The sequence below is a fragment of the Hibiscus syriacus genome, unplaced genomic scaffold (assembly GCF_006381635.1).
Source record: "Hibiscus syriacus cultivar Baekdansim isolate YM2019G1 unplaced genomic scaffold, ASM638163v2 tig00116959_pilon, whole genome shotgun sequence".
NCBI lineage: Eukaryota > Viridiplantae > Streptophyta > Magnoliopsida > Malvales > Malvaceae > Hibiscus > Hibiscus syriacus.
Genome location: NW_024063485.1, coordinates 1,009,375 through 1,034,284, shown reverse-complemented (window position 1 = coordinate 1,034,284; position 24,910 = coordinate 1,009,375). Strand labels below are relative to the sequence as shown.

The following is a 24,910-nucleotide window of genomic DNA, read 5'->3' as shown; positions in this document are numbered from 1 at the left end:
TGAGAAAATAACTTCAGTGACCGAAAATACCTTATAATATACGATTTTAACAAACTTTTTTTGGATTTGCGAAAATAACCAACAAATTCGCAACGCGATCTCAAATTTCGCAACACAGTTTCCAAATTCGCAACGTGATTCTCAAATTCGCAATGCGATTTTCGTTTTCGCAACGCTAATTACCGATATAGGTAAACACAACTATTCGCCACTCAGTTTTCAATCGCAACGCAATTCTCCAAATTCGCAACGCGAATTTCGTTTTCGCAACGTGAATTACCGATATAGGTAAACTCGGTAGAAAAAATCCGATAAAAAATCCGAATTCGACAATTTGAAAACTGAGTTGCGAATTTGGCAAATTCATGTTGTGAAATGTAAAATATCGCCTCTTAAAGAAAAATCGTGAGTAAATAATACTTTGATCTTTGTCAATTTTAAAAGTGAGTAACTAATCACAATTTGTTCAATATGATTAGAAGATTTTTTTAGTTCAATATGAGGGTCACACGTAGAATTTTGATTAGTAAAAAATCTCGTTGCGAATTTGAAAACTGAGTTGTGAATAGTTGTGTTATCTATATCGGCAATTAGCGTTGCGAATTTGAAAACTGAGTTGCAAATAGTTGTGTTTACCTATATCGGTAATTAGCGTTACGAATTTGAGAATCGCGTTGCGAATTTGGAGAATCGCGTTGCGAATTTGAAAACTGAGTTGCGAATAGTTGTGTTTACTTATATCGGTAATTAGCGTTGCGAAATTGGAGCTCGCGTTGCGAATTTGTTGGTTATTTTCACAAATCCAAAAAAATTAGTTAAAATCGTATATTATAAGGCATTTTCAGTCACTGAAGTATTTTCTCTTTATATTTTGGCTTAATAAAAAAAATAAGTGTTTGAATTATACTTTAAGTTAACTTTAGGTGCCGACGAAAGAATTTTTCATTAAAAATGAGTGACTAACATTTTTTCCGTTATATTTTTAAGTGCCTACGCAGTAACAATTGTTAAAAAAATATAAAGTAACATGTGTCATGTTTATTTTTTTTGAAATTTTTATTTTTAAAAAACTTAATAACATTATTAATTTAAAAATATTTTCTTTAAATTAAAAAAACTGCAATTCTAAAATCTCTCATTCGAACTCCATTACCACTTGTTGTCAGTCATAATCGATTATTTTTGTCATCGGTGAACGATCACTCACCTATCGTTTGACCTCCACTACCAACCATCTGTCTGGTCATCATCCCAATTCGTCTAAATCCATAAATCCAAACTTAAATCCCTAAAACTAATACCCAAATTCCTATAGTATCAAATTTATCATTCTCATCTTAAGTTAACTTTAGGAATTTACAGGGGTGATATAGAGGGATTCTGAATGCAACTGGGGAGGGAGGGTGAGGAGGGATTTTTTTCTTAAAAAATATGTTTTAAAATATAATATTTTAATTAAAAAAAGAAATTTAATAAAAATATATATCACGACACATGTCAGATAACGATCGAATTTAATGACTATTACAATGTAGGCACCTAAAACTATTAGAGAAAAAACATTAGGTAATTATTTGTAACGAAAAATTCTTTAGACATATAAAGTTAACTTAGAATAACAGTTTGAGTATTTATTTTTGTATTAAGCAAAAATATAAATATTAACATGTCACTTAAAAAATTTTAATGGATATTATTGCATAGATATCTAAAAGTGTAACGGAGAAAATATTAGACACCTAAAAATATAACAAAAAAAATATCACACCTATTTTTTAAAAAAATTAAATGTCTAAAATTAACTTAGGATATAATTTAGATATTTATTTTGGTTAAGCCTAATATTAATGATTATAGGTGTTGATGAATAGATCAGGTTTACGCGTGTATTAAATAAAACACACTCATCAACAAACCTCGTAAATATAATCAATTATTCAATAAAATGAATAATAAAAAATCATTATTTTAACATTTAAAGTATTAGTTACTTGTAAGAATAATTTTTCTAATATTTAAAGTCTAAAGAGTAATTTAAAATGATATAATTTGAAAGATAAATACTCCATCAAATTTGTATTAGAGCAGAGAAAAAGCCGGGTCGTTTGTAGGTTTATTTAATTCACTAAATATAAATTTAAAATAAATAATAAAATAGCATAACTTAACCAAAATAGAGAATTTGTTGCTAAATTCATGCCAAAGTTTGACCTCACACATAGTATATACTAAATTAAACATCATAATTTTCATTTTTATTACATTTTCACCTTTATAAACAAAAAATAATAATTTTAAAAATAAGACTTAAAATGTATTTTTCATTATTTAATTTATGGATAATATTAAAGTAATTCATCATTATTCAATAAAACATGGTATATAAATGATTTTCTCCATTGCTTAGTTTCAAAAAACAAAAAATCCCAAAGGAAAGAGGGTGGGGAAGGAAGGGAAAGCAGTAGTCGCCGTTCTCCATTGGAGCCAAAACTTGCAGCCTCTCAATTTTCCCGAGAAAGTGACAGAAAATAATGCTTCAACAAAGCTCAATGGCAGTGTTTTCGAGCTCCACGGAACCAGTTTTTGCTTTCAGGCCATCTCAGTTTAGTTCTCAGCCAGCAACACCTCCCTCATTCGGCTTCTTCTTTAAGTTCGACGCCGCCGTCATGACCCACCACCGCTACCGTCGCCTCCGACACTCTTCTTCGTCTTCAAAGCTCTCCGTTCCCATCCTCGCTTGTCGCGCCTCACGTGACTCTCACGAGACTGACTCCTCTTGCAGGTTTTATTTTGTTCTGTTAAATAATTTTTCAATTCATCACTTTTTTCCCTTTATGCAAAAAGAACATAAATTTTGGGTCTTTTTTGTTTTTATGAATTATTTACGTTCAAGTGTTCTTTTTTTCTTCTTTGTAGGAAGGATGATGCTCATCTGGTTCATGGATTATCCGAAACGATTGTTGGTGTATTAGGAGGAGGCCAATTGGGTCGTATGTTATGCCAAGCTGCTTCCAAGATGGCCATTAAAGTCATGGTTTTGGACCCTTCAGAGAATTGCCCAGCCAGTGCCGTTGCTTATGATCACATGGTGGGCAGCTTTGATGACAGTGATACTGTTCAAGAATTTGCCAAAAGGTCCAAATTCGATACCGAAAATCCAAAACGTCGCCTTTATTTGTTCTAAATAGAATATTTACATTCATAATCTGTTTCTTGGTAGTTAGATGTGGAGTTTTGACAGTCGAAATCGAACATGTCGATGCCTCCACTCTTGAGAAGCTTGAACAACAGGGAGTGGATTGTGAACCTAGAGCTTCTACCATTCGAATTATCCAAGTATTTTCCTTAGGCTTGTTTACTTGTGAGCTGTACAAATGTTTGTTATAAACTGCATCAATTTTCTTTTTCTTTTAATTCTTGAATTGATGCGAAGCATGATTATATTTTTAATGATTAATTATTGTGCTGGATTTATTTTCTTACAGGATAAATATCTCCAGAAAGTTCATTTTTCAAGGCATGATATTCCACTTCCTGAGTTTATGGAGGTTGTGTTCTTTTTTCTTTAAGATCATTTTATTGTTTTAAATTTCATTAAAAATTGCATGGATATATTTATTTCTCTGTACTGATAAAACAGATTGATGATCTAGAAGGAGCCAAGAAAGCAGGTGTACAATTTAGCTATCCTCTTATGATTAAGAGCAAGAGATTAGCCTATGATGGGCGAGGAAATGCTGTGGCAAAGAGTGAAGAGGAGCTTTCTTCTGCCATAGATGGTAACGGACATGCTACGAGAACGGATGTTTTAGTGTTTTTTTTTTCCCTTAATTCATAATCACTTTAAATTTCTTTTTGAAGTCGTGGGATATCTAAATATTTGTCAGAAACTAAAATCCTTGTTGTGACTCCATTCCAAGTCTGGTGGATCTCATCTCAGCTTTAATTTGTATATATGTTGATTGTATCAATCTCTACGGAAGAGCTCTTATAGTTTGATGTAGATGTTTTCATGATGGTTTTCACTTGAGACTCGAGAAGTGGTCTTGTTTTCTTTCCTTTTCTTTATTAGTATCTAATTTTGACCCATAATCAGTTTGTAAATGTGAGTATAAAACTAATAACTCACTTTTCTGGTTTAAAGATTTTTCATCTTTACTGCAGCTCTTGGTGGATTTGGCCGTGGTTTGTATGTTGAGAAATGGGCTCCTTTCGTAAAGGTGGGTGTCTGAATGTGCTATTGGCTTTTTTATTATCCTTTTTCCATTGTTTCATTTATGTATTTTTGACATCTTCATGCTCACTTTCTCGATAAAGTATGCTCCAAACTGCCTGATATATATATATATAGAGAGAGAGAGAGAGAAAGAGATAATTGCTATTTGGATATAGATAATGTTCTTAATTGAACTGATATTGCTTTTAGGAGTTGGCTGTCATAGTAGCAAGAGGAAGAGATAGCTCTATCCTCTGTTATCCGGTTGTCGAAACTATTCACAAGTAAGACATTCGGTTTTCTTTCTCTTTTTCTTTTTGTCACTTTACCTTATCTCATTATGATAATTAAGCATTTTGTGACTTTACTAACATCTGCTCATCATTGAATATGAACTACTACTATGAATTTGTGATTTTTTTAGGGAAAACGTATGTCATATTGTTAAGGCACCTGCTGATGTGCCATGGAGGGTCAGAAAACTTGCCAACGATGTTGCACACAAAGCTATGAGTTCGTTAGAAGGGGCTGGTGTCTTTGCAGTGGAGTTGTTTTTGACGATGGACGGTCAGGTGTACATCTGCTGTCTTTACGAGTGTCTAATTCGACTCCTAGATGGCCAGCAATAATTCAGCAATTTATGCCTTTCACTGACCTGTTTTCGTTTCAACTAGATTCTACTGAATGAAGTAGCTCCAAGACCTCATAATAGTGGCCATCACACGATTGAGTCCTGTTATACATCACAGTATGAACAGCATTTGCGGGCTGTTGTCGGTCTCCCTCTCGGTAATACATCCATGAAAACTCCAGCTGCTATCATGTACAATTTACTGGGTGAGGATGATGTAAGTTCCTTCTCTTCTTTTCTGATAACTCCCGCACCTTTCCACTTTTGTGTTTCTCATATTTGAGTTGCACTAAAAATTGTATGGTTTCAGGGGGAGCCAGGTTTCAAAATGGCAAATCAAACAATAGCCAGGGCACTGGAGATTCCAGGGGCTACTGTTCATTGGTACGATAAGCCAGGTTAGGTCTGCTTCGAGTTTCCTCAGGCTTACAATACCCTTCGTCTTTTTCCCCCTTTCTCGTATTGGTCTTGTTAATTGCTTGACATGATTTCCCTGCCACCCCAGATATGAGAAAGCAAAGGAAGATGGGTCATATAACTCTTGTTGGCACTTCTGTTGGTGTTTTAGAAGCACGGCTGAAATCGATGCTGAAGGAAGAAGGTTATGAAAATCCGAATGAAGGTCAGCTGGCTAGAGTTATGCTTGAACTTCAATTTTGTTGTCAGTTTGTTTCGTCCAGTCAGAAATATGCAGACACAACTGAAACTGAAATGTGTAGAGATTTGAAACTACCGTTGGTTGGCTTTACTGACGGATTGCTCTCTTTTTGTCGCTAAATGCAGTTGCACCACGTGTTGGGATTGTGATGGGTTCGGATTCTGATCTTTCAGTTATGAAGGATGCAGCAAGAATCCTAAATATGTTCGGGGTGTCTAATGAGGTCGCATTTTTTTATAGCTTGGAATTTTCATTTCTAATGAGGCATTTCCACTTTGATTCCACTGATTAATTTACTTGCAGGTTCGGATTGTTTCGGCACACAGGACCCCTGAACTGATGTACACTTATGCCTGCTCCGCTCGGGAGCGAGGCATTCAGGTTATCATCGCCGGTGCTGGTGGTGCAGCTCACTTACCAGGCTAGTTATACATAAAACGGTTGTTTAACATCATTATCCTACATGCATCAGCTATGTTAGTGATATTAGTAAGGTCTGTTTTGAATTACAGGTATGGTAGCTGCACTTACACCTTTACCTGTTATCGGTGTTCCAGTTCGTGCTTCTACACTGGACGGAATAGATTCGCTCTTATCAATCGTGCAGGTACGCTCAAACCTGTACTCGACATTTACATTTCCCGAACGCTGGACGTTTATACTCGTTTTAATGATACAGATGCCAAGGGGTGTTCCGGTCGCGACGGTTGCTGTAAACAATGCAACAAATGCAGGATTGCTGGCGGTAAGGATTTTGGGAGCCGGTGATACTGATCTATGGACAAGGTAGGTTCCGTTCTCTCGTTATATAACTAAAAGACGGATGTGTTCGAGCTTGAAACTTTGCGAATCCTAATTTTGACCTGCGTTTTGCGGTGAACTTATTGCCAGAATGAATCAGTATCAAGAAGACACGAGGGACTTTGTCTTGTCAAAAGCCGACAAGCTACGAAAAGACGGTTGGGAAGCTTATTTAAACCAGTAAGAGTAGCAAAGAACTCGATTTTCTGCAATTCCTTGAGGAAATTAACCATAAACAAATGAATATCAAATAACAAACTCCTGCGTTTCTACTTGAGACATCATATCTACAGTCTGTCCAAAACAAGTTGGAAAAATAACAGAAAATACAAGAATTGATTGAGGGAGGGTTACTTTTGTTGTAGTAAGATGATTCTTTTCTCATCTCTGATCCAGTTAATAACTTTGTTCAAGGAAGTGAACTTCAGTAACTTACTTGTTAATGGAATTTAATCTCTTGTCCAAGACATTGATTTTATACTGATCTATGAATTTACATTTTCTTTGAAGTTTATAATATGATTATAACGTAGTATCCGTGTTGTGTTCGGTTTTAAACATGAGTAAACTCGTACGCGCCTACAGATAAAGCATGAGTAAACTCATACATGCCTATAGATAAAGCTGCTTGAAATCGGATCATCTGAGAACATTTCTTTCATCACTAGGATCACTCCAATTCTATGAATTTGCATTTTTTTTTAAACTCAATGAATTTACCTTTGAAGCAACAAAACAGGTATGATTCTCTGGAAAAGTAACATGCAGCTGTCCCAAACCTTGAATATATGCCTCCAATGGTGCTTTCTTCAATGGGTATCTGATTCTGTCTTTAATAATCGGTGTTCCTATTTCAAGCGAAAATTCTAAAATGTCAATATGAGATCAAAAATGGTAAAATTCGGTTATGATAAAAAAAAAGTTTATTAAAAACATAATTTTTAGGTCAGACAGATTGTACGTTGGAAGTTTTAAATTTCAAAGTGTAACTTTTTCGATCTCAACTGATGGTAGTTTTGTTGTACACCAACTTTAATATACGGTTAAAAAATATTTTATCGGAAATATTAAAATTTTTTTAATATTTCCGGTAAAACGTTATCTAAAATATTATTTTTTATCGAAAATGTTAATTTCGTTGCCTGATTTTCGGTAAAAAAATAACATTTTAGGTAACTCACAATATTAACATTTCCGATTTAAAAAATAATGTTTTAGGTAACGCTTTACCGGTTAAAAAAATATTAATATTTTCAATAGTGCATTTTCTTAACCGTATATTAAGATTGTCGTACCTTAGACATCCCGTCAACTGATAATGTTACAATATACATAACTTTTTTATTGAACAAAATAATATTTTACATTAAAAATCATCTTAAACTAACTTGACCATCACATGATAGAACAATCCTATTTCAAGTCTTAAAGTAAATCCTGTTTGTTAATATGCGTGTGTGTGTGTTTTTTTTTAATTTATAATGTCAAAAAAGGCAAAAACATTAGTGAAATTAAGGGTGTGCAAAGCCGGATATCGGATCCGATCCAATCCGAAAATTTAAATATCCGAAAATTTTATATACTTAAAATAGTGATCCGTATCCGATTTCGGATATCCGAATTTTTCAGATCAGATAACCGGATATCCAAATCCGGATATAAAATTTAATTTGACAAAAATTAATTTTAAAATTTTAAATTTTGTGATTTATTGTTTATATATATATATATATATACATATATGATACTTCTACTATATTATATATATATATATATATATATATATATATTTAATTACTACACACAATAAATAATTAAATACTCTAATTTTTATTGAATTAGGGTTTTAATGGGTTAGTGAGTTACTCATTTATTGAGTTAAATGTATCTAAAATTTAAAGGTCCAATTTTTTCGGATTTTCGGATAATCTGAAAGTGGATTTTATTCATATCCAATCTAATTATCCTAAAAAAATTCAAATATCAAAATTAAATTATTTGAAAATAAAAAATCAGATCAGATCGACGAATGGAATTGACCAAATCAAATCTTTTTGCACAACCCTAAGTAGAATATCACATTTTCTAATCATTTACGTAAAAAAAACTACAGTGCAGGGAGGGCAATATAAGATGAAAGTCATCGGCTCGTGCAGACAATTTTGGCTTTCATACGCACAACTTGAGACTTTTTTAGTTGACAAAATTCGGATTTGAAAATTTACTTTTTGGTCTAAATGTCAGATTTTAAAAGTAATATTATTATTAAATGTAAAATTTAAAAATAAAAGTGTATTTAGAACGGTAGTTTTAAATTAACCGTAAAAGGTATATTTTTTAGTTTTTCTTTTTAAATAATCAGGAAATTTCATTTATCGAAAATTGTATCAACAAACGTCTTGTCAATTATAGATTAAATAAATACAGTTGAAACTATCGAAAATAAAATATAACAATGAATGCTTAGAGATAGTCTATAAACAAAACTATTAACAAGTGAAGCAACGACATACATAGATTGAACTCACCAATGGCTCCGAGCATTAAACATGGAGGAGATAAAACTTGAAGAAGAGCCAAAAAGGTCAACGAACAAAGCGATCTCCCATTAAAAACAATCTCATACGACACATATATGCAATCACCAACGAATTGTCTTGTACAACTGAACAGAGGTACTATACCACGGGAAAGCAACAATCATGCATGTAAGAAAAATTGAGAAGAAAACCAATAAAAATCTTGTACCGAAAGTCTAAAATCGTCGGTAATCATGATATCCTTTATTAGAGAAAGAGCCCAGAGTATTATTATACTAAATTAAATAAAATATAATTAAAAATGACATGGTGGTGGTCGAAGAGGACCATCACCGCTGCTATGAACGCATCAAATTTGAAAACCGCCCAAGAGAATGGTGACTGTCACAAAGAAAGATACAAAGGAAGAGAGGTTTTAGTTTTTCTGTTTAAATTTTCGTTTAGGATTAAAGTTATGTTTTTATCCTTACTCTGAGGTATGGGCTCCACTCCTTTATCCAAAACAACAAAAATTCAATTATTTTTATAAATTATGTATTGATTATATACTAATTACATTTTGTCTAGGAAATTGTTTTCTAAAATTAATTTTATATTTTTATGATAGTTATATTTATCATTCGTATTTTTTATAATTTAATTTGATACATTAAAACATAAATAATTTTAAATTTATTTAAATTAATATATTATTAATTTACAATATAATATCTAAAAGAGATATTTTATTTTATTAAAAACATTTTTTAATAACAATACCAAACACTGAAATCATTGAATTTAACTTTTTCAAAATCACTTTTAAAAGTATTCTGTAAAATCACTTTTCAAACGCAATATTTAAAAGCAATGTCAAATTCGTTAAATCTATTATTATTGTGTAATTACATTTTGGGTATATTAGATTTTTACCCATTCAAATATATTCAGATACTAACAAAATAAAATTCAATTCGAGTTTAAAAATATTTATACCCATCCTAGATCTTACTTAAGATTTTAATTGGAAGTTCAACTTCAATCCAATCCAATCTAATTAACTTAATTTTTATCTTTTACATAATTTTTATTAAAATAAAAAATAATCAAATAAATATTAATTTATTTAATTTAATAATAAAAAATAAAATTTAATTTCATAATTTTAATATCTTTTACATATATTAAAATCTAACTAATATATATAAATACATAAAAAAATATATTTGTAATTATTCAGTGATGGGACAGAGTCAACTTACCTCAGTGGTTAAAATAATCATTGTTGTTCCTAAAAGTCACGGGTTCGAGTATCAACGGCTGCAATAAGGTGATTGAGTGTTAATTGTCAAATGGTTGAAAGTATTTAGAACAAATACTATTTTGTGATCACCTTAGCTTAATAAAAAAATTCGATTATGGATTAGTTAAATAAAATATATATATCATTCTTAACTACATCCAATTATACTAAAATTTATACACGATAACTTTCCAAACGCACCAAATATCAATAGTTTATGATATATAAATTTTGTCACATTCTCTATTTTTCATCTTGATATTAAATTATAGGGTAAATTAAGTGTTTAGTATCTAAATAATCAATTTTAGTATTTAAATTTTTATTTTTTTCAAAAATTATACTTAACATTTAATTTTTTTTTGCATTTTAATACCCCGCCATTAAAAACTTAACGGACGGGCTCGCTGGTCGCTGTGTCTATAATCTCGATCGTCATATTCGTTGGTCGATGAAACCCAAACTTTCTAGCCTACACCTTTTGACCCTCTGAACGTGATTTCGACATCCGTTTCACTAGAAAACACCTCAATATCCCAAATCGACGATGTACTCTTCAATTCTTCATCATTTGTTCACTATGGTCCATTGTTTGATGGGATTGAAAATGAAATATGTTGGTCGACTTGTCATTCTCTCGTGGTTCACCAATTGAATTTGTCATTCATCCACTAGAGATATGCCACGTCAGTCCGTCCGTTAAGTTTTTAATGGCGAGATACTAAAATGAAACAAAAACTAATGCAAGGTCGGCTCTAAGGGGGGAGCACTCTGAGCAACTCATGTCCTCAGTTTTTTGTATTTATAATTAGAGCCCTTAATTTTTTATATTTATAATTAGAACCCCTAATTTTTATAATTTCATAAATTTTTTAGTTTTTGATACTCTCTTTCCATTTCTCTTATTAATTTATTCAATTTTGAATTAAATTTAACCAACTTTTTATATTTATAGTTATGGCCTCTAAATTTTATAATTTCATAAATTGTTTAGCTCTTGACCCTTTTTTTTTCATTTTTCTCATTTATTCATTCCATTTTGAAATAAATTTAATGATGTTTTTCTCTCTTTTTTTTTTTGAATCTTACTCTTCAATTTATCAAATATTCTTTAATTTTTAGTCTTATACAATCTCAATCTAACAATAAAATAATATAAAATTCTTTTTATTTATTTATTTATTATTCAAAATCAAGCTATTTATCATACATGCATTAACTTTTTTATTTATTCTCTTTTAGTTGTATTTAAGGTTTTCTATTAATAAAATAATAAATAATGAAATATACTTTCATTTTTATAAAGGCATATTCTTGAGTTTTCGCTCACGGCCCCAAAAATATCTAAGACGGCTCTGACTAACTGTCAGATATGGTTTTAAAAAATGAAAGTTTAGTTACTAAAACGAGACAAAATTGATAGTTTAAGTACTAAACACATGGTTTATCTTAAATTGTATTTTAGTATGTTGGTCCATTCATATTTTTATAATTTATTATAATCTCTTAATTTATTATGCACGAACCAAGCGGCCTCGGTGGTAAAAGAATTATTTTTATTCTTTGAGGTTTCGGATTTGAGCACCAGAAATGTCAGGGATGCGAGCGTTCAATGTCAAATGTTTAAGAATTATCTTTGAACAAGTACTAACTTTTACCTACCCTAAATGAATAAAAAAATTAAATAATTATCGTTATCATTCATTGATACAAAGTGTTATATTAAGAACATAATCAAGTATTATTAAGGTTATGTAACAAAAATTGATTTGAATTATAATATTTTAATGGTTAATAGTTCATGAAATTTTAATCTATGGTTACCTAAATCAAACCAAAGTTGATTTTTTATTTATTTAACTTATAATTAATTTTAATTGTTTTACTATTTAAAGTCTAAAATACGTTTGCAAAATCACATGACAGAGACTCCTTCAACTTTGTTTCACAAATCCAACAATATTAAATACGAATGGCATCAATGAAGTGCCCTAGACTTTTTATTTTTATTTTCTATTGAGTTTAACACATAAATAGTCACTAAACTACATTAAAATAATTATTTTAGATATTAAACTTTTAAAAATTATAAAATAGTTATTAAACTTTAATAACGTAGTCTAATGACAAAACTATCATCTTATTTTCTATTAATTTAACATATCATATTATCCCTTAATGTTAGTTAACCTAATCTAACGACACGGTTATAATCTCATTTTTCATTAATTTAATATGCCACGTCATTGCCCTGACAATAGTTAACAAAGCCCAACGGCATTGTTAACATTTTATATCTAAATGAAAAGTTTAATAATTATTTTAGGCATAATATCAAAAATGTTTCTAATATTTGATTAAATAGTCATTTGACTCTTTTTCTTTTTCTTTTTGGAGTATTTTGGCCCCTAACATTTCATTTTAGGGCAAAAATGTTCATATTTTAAAGTGTTTGATCGTTTGTTGACTAACGATTTCCTTCCATAAAAGAGTCGTTTGCCTCAAAATAAAAGGTTGGGACCAAAATAATCTTAAAAAAAATATGAACCAAAAGAATATATATATGATCAGGCCCTGCATGCTGCGATAAACAAAAACCTTATAATTCAAGCGCTTCCCAGAGGTCCGGTGCCGCCGTCCGCAGCAAATCCATGCACCAATATACCAGGACGCAGCAACGAGCAGTGCATGTTGGCCGAGATGAATGCCGTTGGCGGCGGCGGTGTTGTTCATCATCATGCGCCCCCACCCTTCCGTGGCCGGTGGCTCAGTCTTGCAATAAATCAAATATAAGATTTCGTTATTTTGACTGTTATTCAATGTTATATAGACGCAGAGAATTTGTACAGTTTAACATGTAATTTCATGTTAATTGATTTTTTAAGGAATTATCATAATGCTCGGAGACTAAATTGGAATTGAAAGTTAAAAATTATTTAATTAAAAAATAAAAGGAATTAATTGATATTGTTTTAATTATTATTTTGCATGTCCGTTTTAACTTTTATATTCATATTTTCCCTCTCCTTTACGTACAACCATGGTTATTAAAACCGGACCTGTCCGGCCGGTTCAACCGGTTGAACCGTGAACCAGTGGCCTGTCCAGTCAGGTTACCTTTCAAAACCGGTCTGGCAATGAATCGGTTGAAAACTGGTAAAACCGGCTGAGAACCGGTAAAACCGGGGTGAACCGGCTAAAAACCGGTAAAATCGGTGTGAACCGCCGGTTCACTTTTTTTTTTTAAATTAAACCAAACGACGTCATTTATTAAACGAGTCGAGTCGAACTCGAGTATTACTGAGCTCGACTCAAACTCGAAAACTTTAAAAGTAAGCTCAACTCAACTCAAAAACTCACGAGCTAAAAATTATCAAGCTCAACTTGAACTCGAAATATAATATTGAAACTTGAACTCAAAAAGGCTCGAACTCAAAAAAAAAATTAGAAGCTCGATTGAAGCCTAAAATTCGAGCTTAATTGAAGCGAAAGAATAGTTCGCTCTGTGCTCACCAAAAGACTTCATGATTTTGAATGCCAAACTACCTCTATTATTTATAGAAGTCACTTGGGATGCTCTTCTATGTTTCTTAGCAATGTGAGATTGTTTTGTTCTCATATTTGTACTCTTTAGACTTTTGGGATGCTCTTCTATATTTTTCAGGCATGTGGGATTGTTTTTTTTAAAAAAAATAATAAACCAAATGACATCATTTGTTATGGTTTTTTTGTTGGATATATGAACTGCAAAACTACACCGTTAGCACTGACTGGAAATATAAACAATAATTAAAAGGAACAAATTCGTAAACCGTGTCGTGGTAAAAACCACTGCCTTAGAAACGAATTCGCCCCGATGTGTGTAATCGCTGCAGTAGGCGGACCGTCCCCCGAGGTTAACACGGTCGCTCCGAATTTCGTACACCCAAAACCGGAGTGGACTGCTGGTGGTATTACTCTTCTTGATCGGAAAGTACTTAGAAAGAACTCACAGAGAGAACTGTAGAAAACACTTTTGTAAGTGAATTGTGAATGTTTTTGAGTGAGTTGAGAAGCTGAATATAGCTCTCTATTTATAGGCTAGAAATACGGTTAATATCATCCATAAAATTTCAGGATTAATATTTTCTTTTGTAACAGCTGAAACGTCTAGATGAACCTGACTAAAAAAATAGTCCAGGTTCATTGCATCATTATTCGGTTGTTATAACTTCTGAAATTATATCATGTAACCCATGGAATTAAATCAAATAACTCCTGTAACTCCTGATATTAACAGCTTGTCTCCTCTGTACAAAGCTGGAAATCAGTCCAGATACATCTTAACGTTTTTTATTTAATTTAGGAAAAAACTGTTTAATTTCTGATAACTCATAAATCAGCTGTTATCATTTGAAATTTAAATAGTCCTCAACAGCCTATAAATATCAGTTAAAATCTTTCACATTTTCCATTTGTTTCTTTCAAAGAGAAATTCCTCAAGAATTTTCTCTAAAAAGATAGTATCCACGCGGATGTGTCGAAGACACGTATTACCACGACCACGACCACGACCACGACCACGAGCCGAGCCGAGCCGAGCCGTGCCGAGCCGAGCCGAGACGGACGGACGGCGGTGGCGGTGCGCGAGAGTCCCCCTTGTTCTCTATCACTCAACAAGGAAGTGGGAAAGCCAAGCCTTAAATACCATTCCCAATAGTGTTTCCAATACTATGTGGGATTAAGCATTACCAACATTCCCCCACTAATGCGAAAGAAATCTTCTGAAACTCAAAAACAAACTTTCCAGAAGAGCAATAGCGAGATTAGTTGCTTAAGCACTAGTGAACGTATCTGGAACTAGTACATAGTGATGATGAGCAATCATTCTCTTAGATAAGTGAAACTAGTCTGGAACTTTCTAAGATCAGGGTAAACTCATAACACACAACTAACCCCTTTATCCACCTGAGTCCTCGATGTGTAAGATATATATATATATATATATATATATACAAAAGTATATATTTGGCAATCTTACCTCAGGATTCTAGTAAGTGTGCTAGAAAAATGGCTCAACATTTTTCATAGAAGGCGGCTAACCCTTCTCACTTACATAGGTTATTTCATCAAGTTTATCTCGATATAAACCACCCTTAACAGGGATATGAAATAATTAAGAGCTTTTATAATAGCTCAACCTCACAAAGGGTATGGTGACTTTCTTCAAATTCATTATAAATGAACCACCCAAACTCTAGGCTAAGAAGTCATTAAGAATAAATATTCAACCTCATTTATCGGTAAATTCAATAATTCCTTCTCACTAGAACCATCCAACTACTTGGATTTGAATTTATTAAGAGTTTAACAAACTCAACCTTTATGTCGGTAAGTTCATCATTTCCTACCCACTCACTCTGGTTATGAACTTATTAAGAATAGATATTTAGCCAAAATCGGTAAATTCATCAAGTCTTTCTCACTAAGACCACCCAAAGCATGGGCTATGAATTTATTAAGAGCACTCAAGCTCATCCTGGGCATGCACATTATTCATCATAGGGATAGGCAGTAGGAATGTGCACTATGAGTCTTTTCATGGTTTCATTTGACCATATGGAACTTAGATAACTAAGTTGGGTATCCACCATGAATTCCTCAACTAATGGGCTTGAGACCCATCCCCCTCGATGAATCTAGGACCAGCTTCCGACTTAACCCTTTGGTAAGCGGGTCTGCTAGGTTCCTTTCCGACTTCACATACTCTAAAGAGAGCACTCCATTCTTTATTAAGTGTCTAACTGATTCATGTCTTATGCGAATGTGTCTTTTCTTACCATTGTAAGCTTGGTTCTTAGCCACACATATCGCAGCTTGTGAATCACACAATAATGAAACCGGAGAAATCGGTCTTCCCCACAACGGAATATCTACTAACAAGCTTCTGAGCCACTCGGCTTCTTGCCCAGCTAGATCAAGAGCTATAAACTCTGATTCCATGGTAGAACGAGCAATACAAGTCTGCTTTGATGATTTCCACGAGATTGTTGCTCCACCCAAAGTAAAAACATACCCGCTCGTAGAGCTTACCTCATCATTATCAGAAACCCAGTTGGCATCACAATATTCTTCTAGTACCGCAAGAAAGCCAACAAATTCAAGTTTCCAATCCAAAGTACCCTTAAGATACTTCAGTAAGAGTTTAAGAGCAATCTAGTGCTCACCACTCGGATTATGAGTATATCTACTCAGTCTACTCACAGCATAAGCAATATCAGGCCGAGTATAGTTCATTAAGAACATTAAGCTCCCAATTAATTTAGCATATTCAGTTTGGGAAACGCTACTTCCTCTATTCTTAACTAGATGTATGCTAGGGTCATAAGGAGTTCGAACAGGGATGACATCAAAACTGTCAAATTTCTTTAGCACTTTCTCTATATAATGTGTTTGACATAAAGAAAATCCCTTCTCAGTTTTGGTAACTTTGACTCCTAAGATTACATCTACTTCTCCCAAATCTATCATCTCAAACTTAGTGGACAAGAAATTTTTAACTTTGTTAATGGACTCAATGTTAGAACTGAAAATCAACATGTCATCAACATAAAGACTTATGATAACACATTCAGTGTCAAACATCTTCGAATACACACAAGCATTCGAACCATTCACAACAAAACCAAAACTAAGAATAGTTTTATGAAATTTCTCATACCACTGTTTAGGAGCCTGCTTAAGTCCATAGAGTGACTTTTTGAGTCTACAGACTTTGCCTTCCATACCAGGTGCTTCAAAACCTAGTGGTTGCTCCATGTAAATATCCTCATCTAGATCTCCATTCAAGTAAGCAGTCTTAACATCCATTTGATGTACCTGCAACTTATGAATAGAGGCTAGTGCAAATAATGCACGAATCGTTGAGATTTTTCTAACGGGAGAATATGTATCAAAGTAGTCTAAACCAAACCTTTGAGTGAACCCTTTGACGACTAACCTTGCCTTGTACCGCTGAATCGAACCATCTGGCCTTAGTTTCTTCCGGAAGACCCATTTGTTGGAGATTGGTTTGAATCCCTTAGGCAAGTCAACTAATTCCCAAGTATGATTAGACATTATCGATTCTAGTTCATCATTAACAGCGCTTTTCCAAAAACTAGCATCGATAGATCTTATAGCTTCTTCAAAAGTTTTAGGATCCTCATCTAACAGAAAAAATTGAGCTATAGGATCTGAAATGGAGTCTAAATCATTTATCTCAGAAATAAAGGAAGTAATAAAGTCTGGTCCAAAAGAGGTTTCAACTCTTTGCCTTTTACTTCTTCTAGGCTCGAAATCAATTTGTTCAGAAGACCTAGCAGGATTACTAGAAGAAGTGGATGGAATATATTCTATTTGTGTTTCAATATTCATTCTCGGTTCCTTTAAAGGAAAAGTATTTTCAAAGAAAACAGCATCCCTTGACTCATAAATAGAATAATCTTGTAAAAGCATGAATCTGTATGCAGCACTATTCGTAGCATACCCAATAAACACTACATCAACAGTTTTAGGTCCGATGGTGGACTTCTTAAAGTCTGGCAAACCCACTTTAGCCAGACACCCCCACACTCAGGTATTGTAAATTAGGAGTGTATCCTTTCCACAATTCATATGAGGTAGAATCTAATTTCTTATGAGGAACTCGATTCAAGATATGAGTTGACGATAGAATGGCTTCCCCCCACATGTTATCAGATAACCCTGAACTTATTAGTAAAGAATTCATCATCTCTTTTAAAGTTCTATTTTTCCTTTTGGCTATACCATTCTGTTGAGGAAAATAGGGGGCTGAAGTTTCGTGAATTATGCCATTCTTTTCACAAATATCTTTTAAGAAATTAAATCCATATTCACCACCTCTATCAGATCTAACCCGTTTGATTCTCTTATCTAACTGATTTTCTACTTCTGCCTTATAAATAAGAAAGAAGTTTTCAGCTTCATCTTTAGTTCTTAGGAGATAAACTTTTGTATATCTTGAATAATCATCTACAAAAGTTATGTAGTAGTGTTTTCCTCCTTTACTTTCAGTGTTTCTAAAATCTGCTAGATCAGTATGAATGAGTTCTAACAGTTCAGTCTTTCTATTAGAAACAGTCTTAAAGTGAGGTCTAGTATGCTTAGCTTCTACACAAATCTCACATTTGTTAAAGCTAGTTGTGTCTAGTTTAGGCAGAACATTCATATTCATTAATTTCTTTAAAGCATGAATATTAACATGTCCTAATCTAGCATGCCACATATCAATGGATTCAACAATATAAGCAGAAGTGGTAGCTTTATTTTCATTAAATTGAGTTTCTATGACAAATAAACCATTGCTTAAAAACCCTTTCCCCACATAATCACCATTTCGGGAAAGTACAAGTTTATCTGCCTCAAAAACTAACTTAATGCCTGCCTTATTCAGAAGCCCACCACTTATCAAATTTCTACGCAAGGCATGTACATACATAACATTATTTAAAGCCAGAGTTTTACCAGAGGTCAACTTGAGTAAAACCTTGCCTTTGCCTAGCACTTCAGAGCTGCTAGAGTTCCCCATGTACACACGTTCACCTTCATTCCCATCCTCGAATTCGGTGAAAAACTCCTTCCTTACGCAGAAATGCTTTGAAGCGCCAGTGTCAACAACCCATTCCGAACTGTTTTCAACCAGATTGACTTCTGAGACCACCGCAACAATGATCTCATCATCTTCTTCTACAACGTGCATATGTGGCTTGTTGTCATTCTGGCGGTCTAAGCGGTATTGGCATTGGTAAGCTTTGTGGCCAGGTAAACAGCAGACATAACACTTGAGCGTCTTTCCTTCAGGTTTGGCCTTTCCTGACTTCTTGAAGTTGGTAGCCTTCTGAGGTTTCGTCTTCTTGTCTTGATTCCCACGTTTCATGATCTTCTTAAATTTAGACTCAACCAAGTTAGCTTTAAAAGATAAATTATTCATAGAATTAGTAAGCTTATCTTTTAAACGGTTGGCTTCTTCAATCTTCATATGGCCCACAAGTTCTTCAAGTGAAATGTCTCTCTTCTTATGCTTAAGAGAGTTGCGATAGTCAGAGCAGGACTTGGGCAGCTTCTCAATGAGTACATTGGCTTGCAGCACCTCACACATTTGCATCCCTTCAGGGATGATGTCAGCGACTAAGTTCTCATAGTCATGGACTTGATCCATTATTGGCTTGTCGTCTGTCATCTGGAATTTGAGCCATTCGCCAACAACGTACTTCTTGATGCCCGCATCGTCAGTACCATACCTTTTGTCGAGAGTGTCCCATATTGCCTTGGCACTCCTTTCTCTAAGGAACATATCAAATAGTTTATTTGACATGTGGCTGAGCAGATGTCCTCGCACCGTCTTGTTGTCTTTCTCGTAGGTAGCGAGAGCGGCGGCGGCGGTAGCTAAGGCATCATCATTGAGAACCACATCCGCATCATTACCGGCAGCTGGGGTTGGTGGCATGGTAGGTGGTGGCTTGAGAAGCACGTAGTCAAGATCAAGCTGCTCGAAGAATATCAGGATTCTTTGGGACCACCTTCTATAATTCTTTCCATCAAGTGCATCGAGCTTGGAAAGATCGGGGATTAGTTTGCTCAAAGGTGTTGTCATGATTGCAGTATATGAAATTTCGTTTTTAAAATTGTTGGATATATGAACTGCAAAACTACACCGTTAGCACTGACTGGAAATATAAACAATAATTAAAAGGAACAAATTCGTAAACCGTGTCGTGGTAAAAACCACTGCCTTAGAAACGAATTCGCCCCGATGTGTGTAATTGCTGCAGTAGGCGGACCGTCCCCCGAGGTTAACACGGTCGCTCCGAATTTCGTACACCCGAAACCGGAGTGGACTGCTGGTGGTATTACTCTTCTTGATCGGAAAGTACTTAGAAAGAACTCACAGAGAGAACTGTAGAAAACACTTTTGTAAGTGAATTGTGAATGTTTTTGAGTGAGTTGAGAAGCTGAATATAGCTCTCTATTTATAGGCTAGAAATACGGTTAATATCGTCCATAAAATTTCAGGATTAAATATTTTCTTTTGTAACAGCTGAAACGTCTAGATGAACCTGACTAAAAAAATAGTCCAGGTTTATTGCATCATTATTTAGCTGTTATAACTCCTGAAATTATATCATGTAACCCCTGGAATTAAATCAAATAACTCCTGTAACTCCTGATATTAACAGCTTGTCTCCTCTGTACAAAGCTGGAAATCAGTCCAGATACATCTTAACGTTTTTGATTTAATTTAGGAAAAAACTGTTTAATTTCTGATAACTCATAAATCAACTGTTATCATTTGAAATTTAAATAGTCCTCAACAGCCTATAAATATCAGTTAAAATATTTCACATTTTCCATTTGTTTCTTTCAAAGAGAAATTCCTCAAGAATTTTCTCTAAAAAGATAGTATCCGCGCGGATGTGTCGAAGACACGTATTATACCACGACCACGACCACGAGCCGAGCCGAGCCGAGCCTAGCCGAGACGGACGGACGACGGCGGCGGTGCGCGAGAGTCCCCTTTGTTCTCTATCACTCAACAAGGAAGTGGGAAAGCTAAGCCTTAAATACCATTCCCAATAGTGTTTCCAATACTATGTGGGATTAAGCATTACCAACATTTTTAAGCCCCAAATTTATTTTTTTGATTATAGTTATATAATTATATTTATTATTTAATATATTTTACTTTAAATATTATGTTGTAGTTGATTTGAATCATTTTGTTTCACTTAATTATATGGTTTTTAATTTATATATGTTATAACTTGTGATATTTTTATACTTTTTAATATTGTAAACTTAAAAGAAAGTGTTACATATATATTAATATTACTTTGAATATTATGTAAAATTTAAAAAAAATTATTTTATATAAAATCCGGTTCAACCACGGTTGAACCGGTTAAACCAATGAACCAGTACCTTCACCGGTTCAATGTCCGCAGTTTTAAAAACATTGCGTACAACACTTTCATTAGGGCGGGTTCTATATTAATTCTATTTTTCATCTTTTGAATTCAAACCATAATAAATGGAAGAAAATTATTTAATATATACACCATTGACCACATGTTTAGATTTTACTAATAAATGAATAAATAAAGTTGCCACGTACAAGTTCTTATTTTTATTTTATATTTTTTTTGAAAAATAAGATTTTAAAATCTAACATGCATTATATTAGCAATATTATGTATTCATTTATGTGCAGATTCAATTCAGTTGAGGAGTACTTTAAATCTTAAATTTTTTATAATAATATATTTAAATTATCAATGAAGACACTAAAATTCGTCCATCATAATACATACATATATATAAAATTATATTATGTTATAAATTATAATGTAGTTTATTTATATCCTTGAATTTCTGTTACAGGCCCAACAATAAAGGCCCAAATCCCAAGTGCCCCAGCCAAGACCCAAGCCCGTGCATACTTAGGGTTTCCAAAACTCCATCAGCGCCGTTCTCCCCCTTTGAAGACCCAGCGCCGTGCAGCAGTCCCAACTCCCGAGTTTCACGGCCGCACGCCTCCTTTCACAGTCATTTCTCGCATGTTCAACAAAGCAACGACGTGTGTTACAAGGATACATCCACAACCAACCAAGCAGTGATTGAGTCCAAATAAAATGCTAGAAAATCGGGACTAAGACTAGTATTCTTAGACTATAAATACATGTAAAGTGAACATGATCCAGGGGGGAAATACACAAAAAATACTGGACAAGAGAGAGCTTTTAGGCACAAAATACTCAAAAGTTCGCAAGGCAAATCAGAGCTATTGTAATCGTTTCGAAAGGAAATAAAAAGGTAGCAGTGTTTTTACCTTTGTTCATCCGTTTTTTGCCTTTGCATGTTGATTTCTATGCCTTGTACTGCGTTTTGATTCGAAAGACAACCCAGGAAAAAGAAAAAAAACATTTTCAGCCGATGAACAAGGGGAGAGTTTCAAAACTTTGAAGCTAGATCTACTCCCTGAGGCTCGTTATTTGTTGGATTTTTTTTCATTTTTGAGAAGACTGGGTAAAGGGCTTTCGAACTGTAAAAAAAATAAATTTTTTTGCCGCCGATGAACGGCGGCCGTCGCCGTTCAACGACGGCGGCGAGGCGGCGCTTGGAGGCCAAAGGCCGGATTCTGGAAAACCTGGTCCATGTTCTTCATGTCTGAAGAACAATGGAGAGAAAGTTTGAGTGAGGGGGGGAACTTGACGAGAGAGAAAGAGAGAAATGAAACTGAAAAAATGTTTGGGTCATATAATGAGCCCACGGATCGACTCATAACCCGACCCAAACAGCTTTAGACCCGCGTGTTTCCTAATAAAAGGGGGTAAATCACTCTTTCGGTCCCCCGCTGTGTTAAAAGGCCCCATTTTCGTCCCTAAATTCATTTCAGTATTGGCCCGTAGTTTTTATTTTCTTTTAATTTGGACACCTAATCCTTTTTCTTTTTTAATCCGACCCTTATTACTATATATATATATATATATATATATATATATATATATATATATATATATATATATATATATATATTTTATTATTATTACTTAATTATTTTTATTTATTAATCTTATGTATATATATATTTTTCATTTTATTGATTTTCCTATTATTTTTCCTTTGTTATTATTATTTATATTATATTTTATTATATATTTCATGTCATTATTTATATATAGGTATGTAAGTGTATCATTATTTTTTTATTTACTACGCTTTTTATTATTATATTTTGTTCTATACGTTTTTTTAACTTTATTTTAATTTCCTACTATTATCTTACTAATATTATATCTTTATATATATATCTATTTATATTTTATTATCCCCTAGGCCTTTCTTTTGTCTGCATGTACTATTTGTTTTTTTTCTTTTTGACTAAATTTTTCCTTTTGTTTGTTTCGGTAAGGTGATAGTCTAAGTCAGTAGGTTAAGTTTTTTCTCTTCTCCCATTTGATCTTTGAATTTATATGTTTAATTTTGTGCATGTTGTACGCTTTAGTCTACTCCCCCTTTGCATGTGATTATTTTTGCTTCCTGGAATGCTTGACTTTGTTTTCATTATTATTTTAAAATCTTGTAGATGTTTAAGGTCCCATTTAGGATTTTGTTTGAATATTAAAGTTGTGATTTACTTTATTTGTTTTTTTTCCTCTCTTATATTTTCTTGGATTTATTATTCATTTTAATATATTTTATTTATGTTTTTTCCCTTTGATTTATTTAATGTTCATTTACTATTATTATTTTTATCTAACATTTTCGACCTTTTTAATAAGAGTTTCAACCAATCAGAGGTAAGTTTAGGGATCGCTATTTTACCTTTTAATTTAAAGTTACAATTTTTCTTAATTAAGACAACTGGAAATTATGTAGTACCGAAAGGGCGGTTCAATGGTGCTAATCCTTCCTTGACCGTAATTGACTCCCGAGCCCGACATATTTCTGGTAAGACGCAGATCAGGTAAGAAATAGGGTATCCGATCAACCCATTTATTTTTAATAAATGATCGGTGGCGACTCCAATCCATATTTTTCAAGTCGAAGCCCAATTTCCGGGCCCAACCGAAAGACGGTTGCGACAGCTTGGCGACTCTGCTGGGGACCAGGTAAGTGAGTCAGGCCGAAATTAATTTTTGGTTGTTTTTTTTATGTGAAAATGTTAAATTTTAATTTTAATTTATTTATTCGATTCCAATTATTTATCTTTGATTATTTTGTTTCAAATAAATAGTTGTACTGATGTTTTTTAATGATTTCAGATTTTTTTCAAAATTGTCATCTCTAAGCTCTAAACCCGAGCTCCAAACCCGTTTTAAGTGGGGGTGAAAGCGACGCATTCGTGTGAATTTATTTACCGCATATGCCTAGCAAGTAGCCTTCGGGATTCATATACCTTATGTCTTCGTGTGAATTTATTCACCGTGCGGGCATAAGGGAATGTTTCCTCTCGAGTTTAACTTAGTCTACACAAGCCTGTGATGGGTTTAGGACTAAGGGTCTGGTAAGCCCAAGGGGGCACCAGCAAGGAGAACTCGAGTACCGTGTTTTAGAACCTAAACTGGGAGACTTTGAAGGAGTTAGAGCCCACCCCAAAACCTCATTTCAAACCCTAGGATGCTGGAATTATTTCCTGCTTTACTTTCTGTTCAAAGCATGTGAACTAGAAATTTATGCGGTTAGGACTTGTTCAAAATCAACATGCGGGATAGAGATCATGTCCGGGTAGGAATAATAAGCATGTGGGGTAGATATCATGTGGGGTAGGACTTTTCATTTTCATTTTTTTATTATTATCCTTATCTCACTAACTTTCTTTTTCTCTCTCTTTTTTTATTATTATTTTTTGTTCTTTTACATTTTTTATCATTTTCATCATTCAAAAGAGGTGTTGGTCCACCAAAAACGTGTTTGTTAAACTTGAATAATCTGCATTAATGGACAAAGGGGTTGTAATACAAGAGGTGAAAATACAGAGGATAGCCTACAAGGCGACTATGTGTCACATTCAATCCAGAAGACGTGGTGCCCATAATTGAAGAGTACATCACTCTACTGCATTATAAAGGACTCAGAATACAACGGGTCTACATCAAGCACAATGAAAGTCTATCTTTGAAGAACTGGCTGACAGAGGTTGCTGGGGCAAGATGAAGGTTATTGATCTTGGAAGTCCCTTTGAACACGACAATGGCAAAATGATAGCTGAAATTGGAGACCATTGCTGGCGAATTCAAGAAAC

At 33.6% G+C, this 24,910-nt stretch overlaps 1 protein-coding gene across 1 annotated transcript; it reads left to right on the top strand.

The window, feature by feature from the left end:
• The first annotated feature begins 2,430 nt into the window (after positions 1-2,430).
• Positions 2,431-6,706, top strand: LOC120189750 (phosphoribosylaminoimidazole carboxylase, chloroplastic-like). Its single transcript, XM_039192955.1, has 16 exons — positions 2,431-2,782; positions 2,917-3,135; positions 3,225-3,336; positions 3,486-3,548; positions 3,641-3,779; positions 4,165-4,220; positions 4,427-4,500; positions 4,641-4,788; positions 4,891-5,064; positions 5,158-5,245; positions 5,353-5,469; positions 5,631-5,728; positions 5,809-5,926; positions 6,018-6,112; positions 6,185-6,291; positions 6,397-6,706. Exons 1-16 carry the CDS (start codon positions 2,532-2,534, stop codon positions 6,488-6,490), a joined length of 1,953 nt encoding a protein of 650 aa, XP_039048886.1. The 5' UTR covers positions 2,431-2,531; the 3' UTR covers positions 6,491-6,706.
• Positions 6,707-24,910: the final 18,204 nt, after the last annotated feature.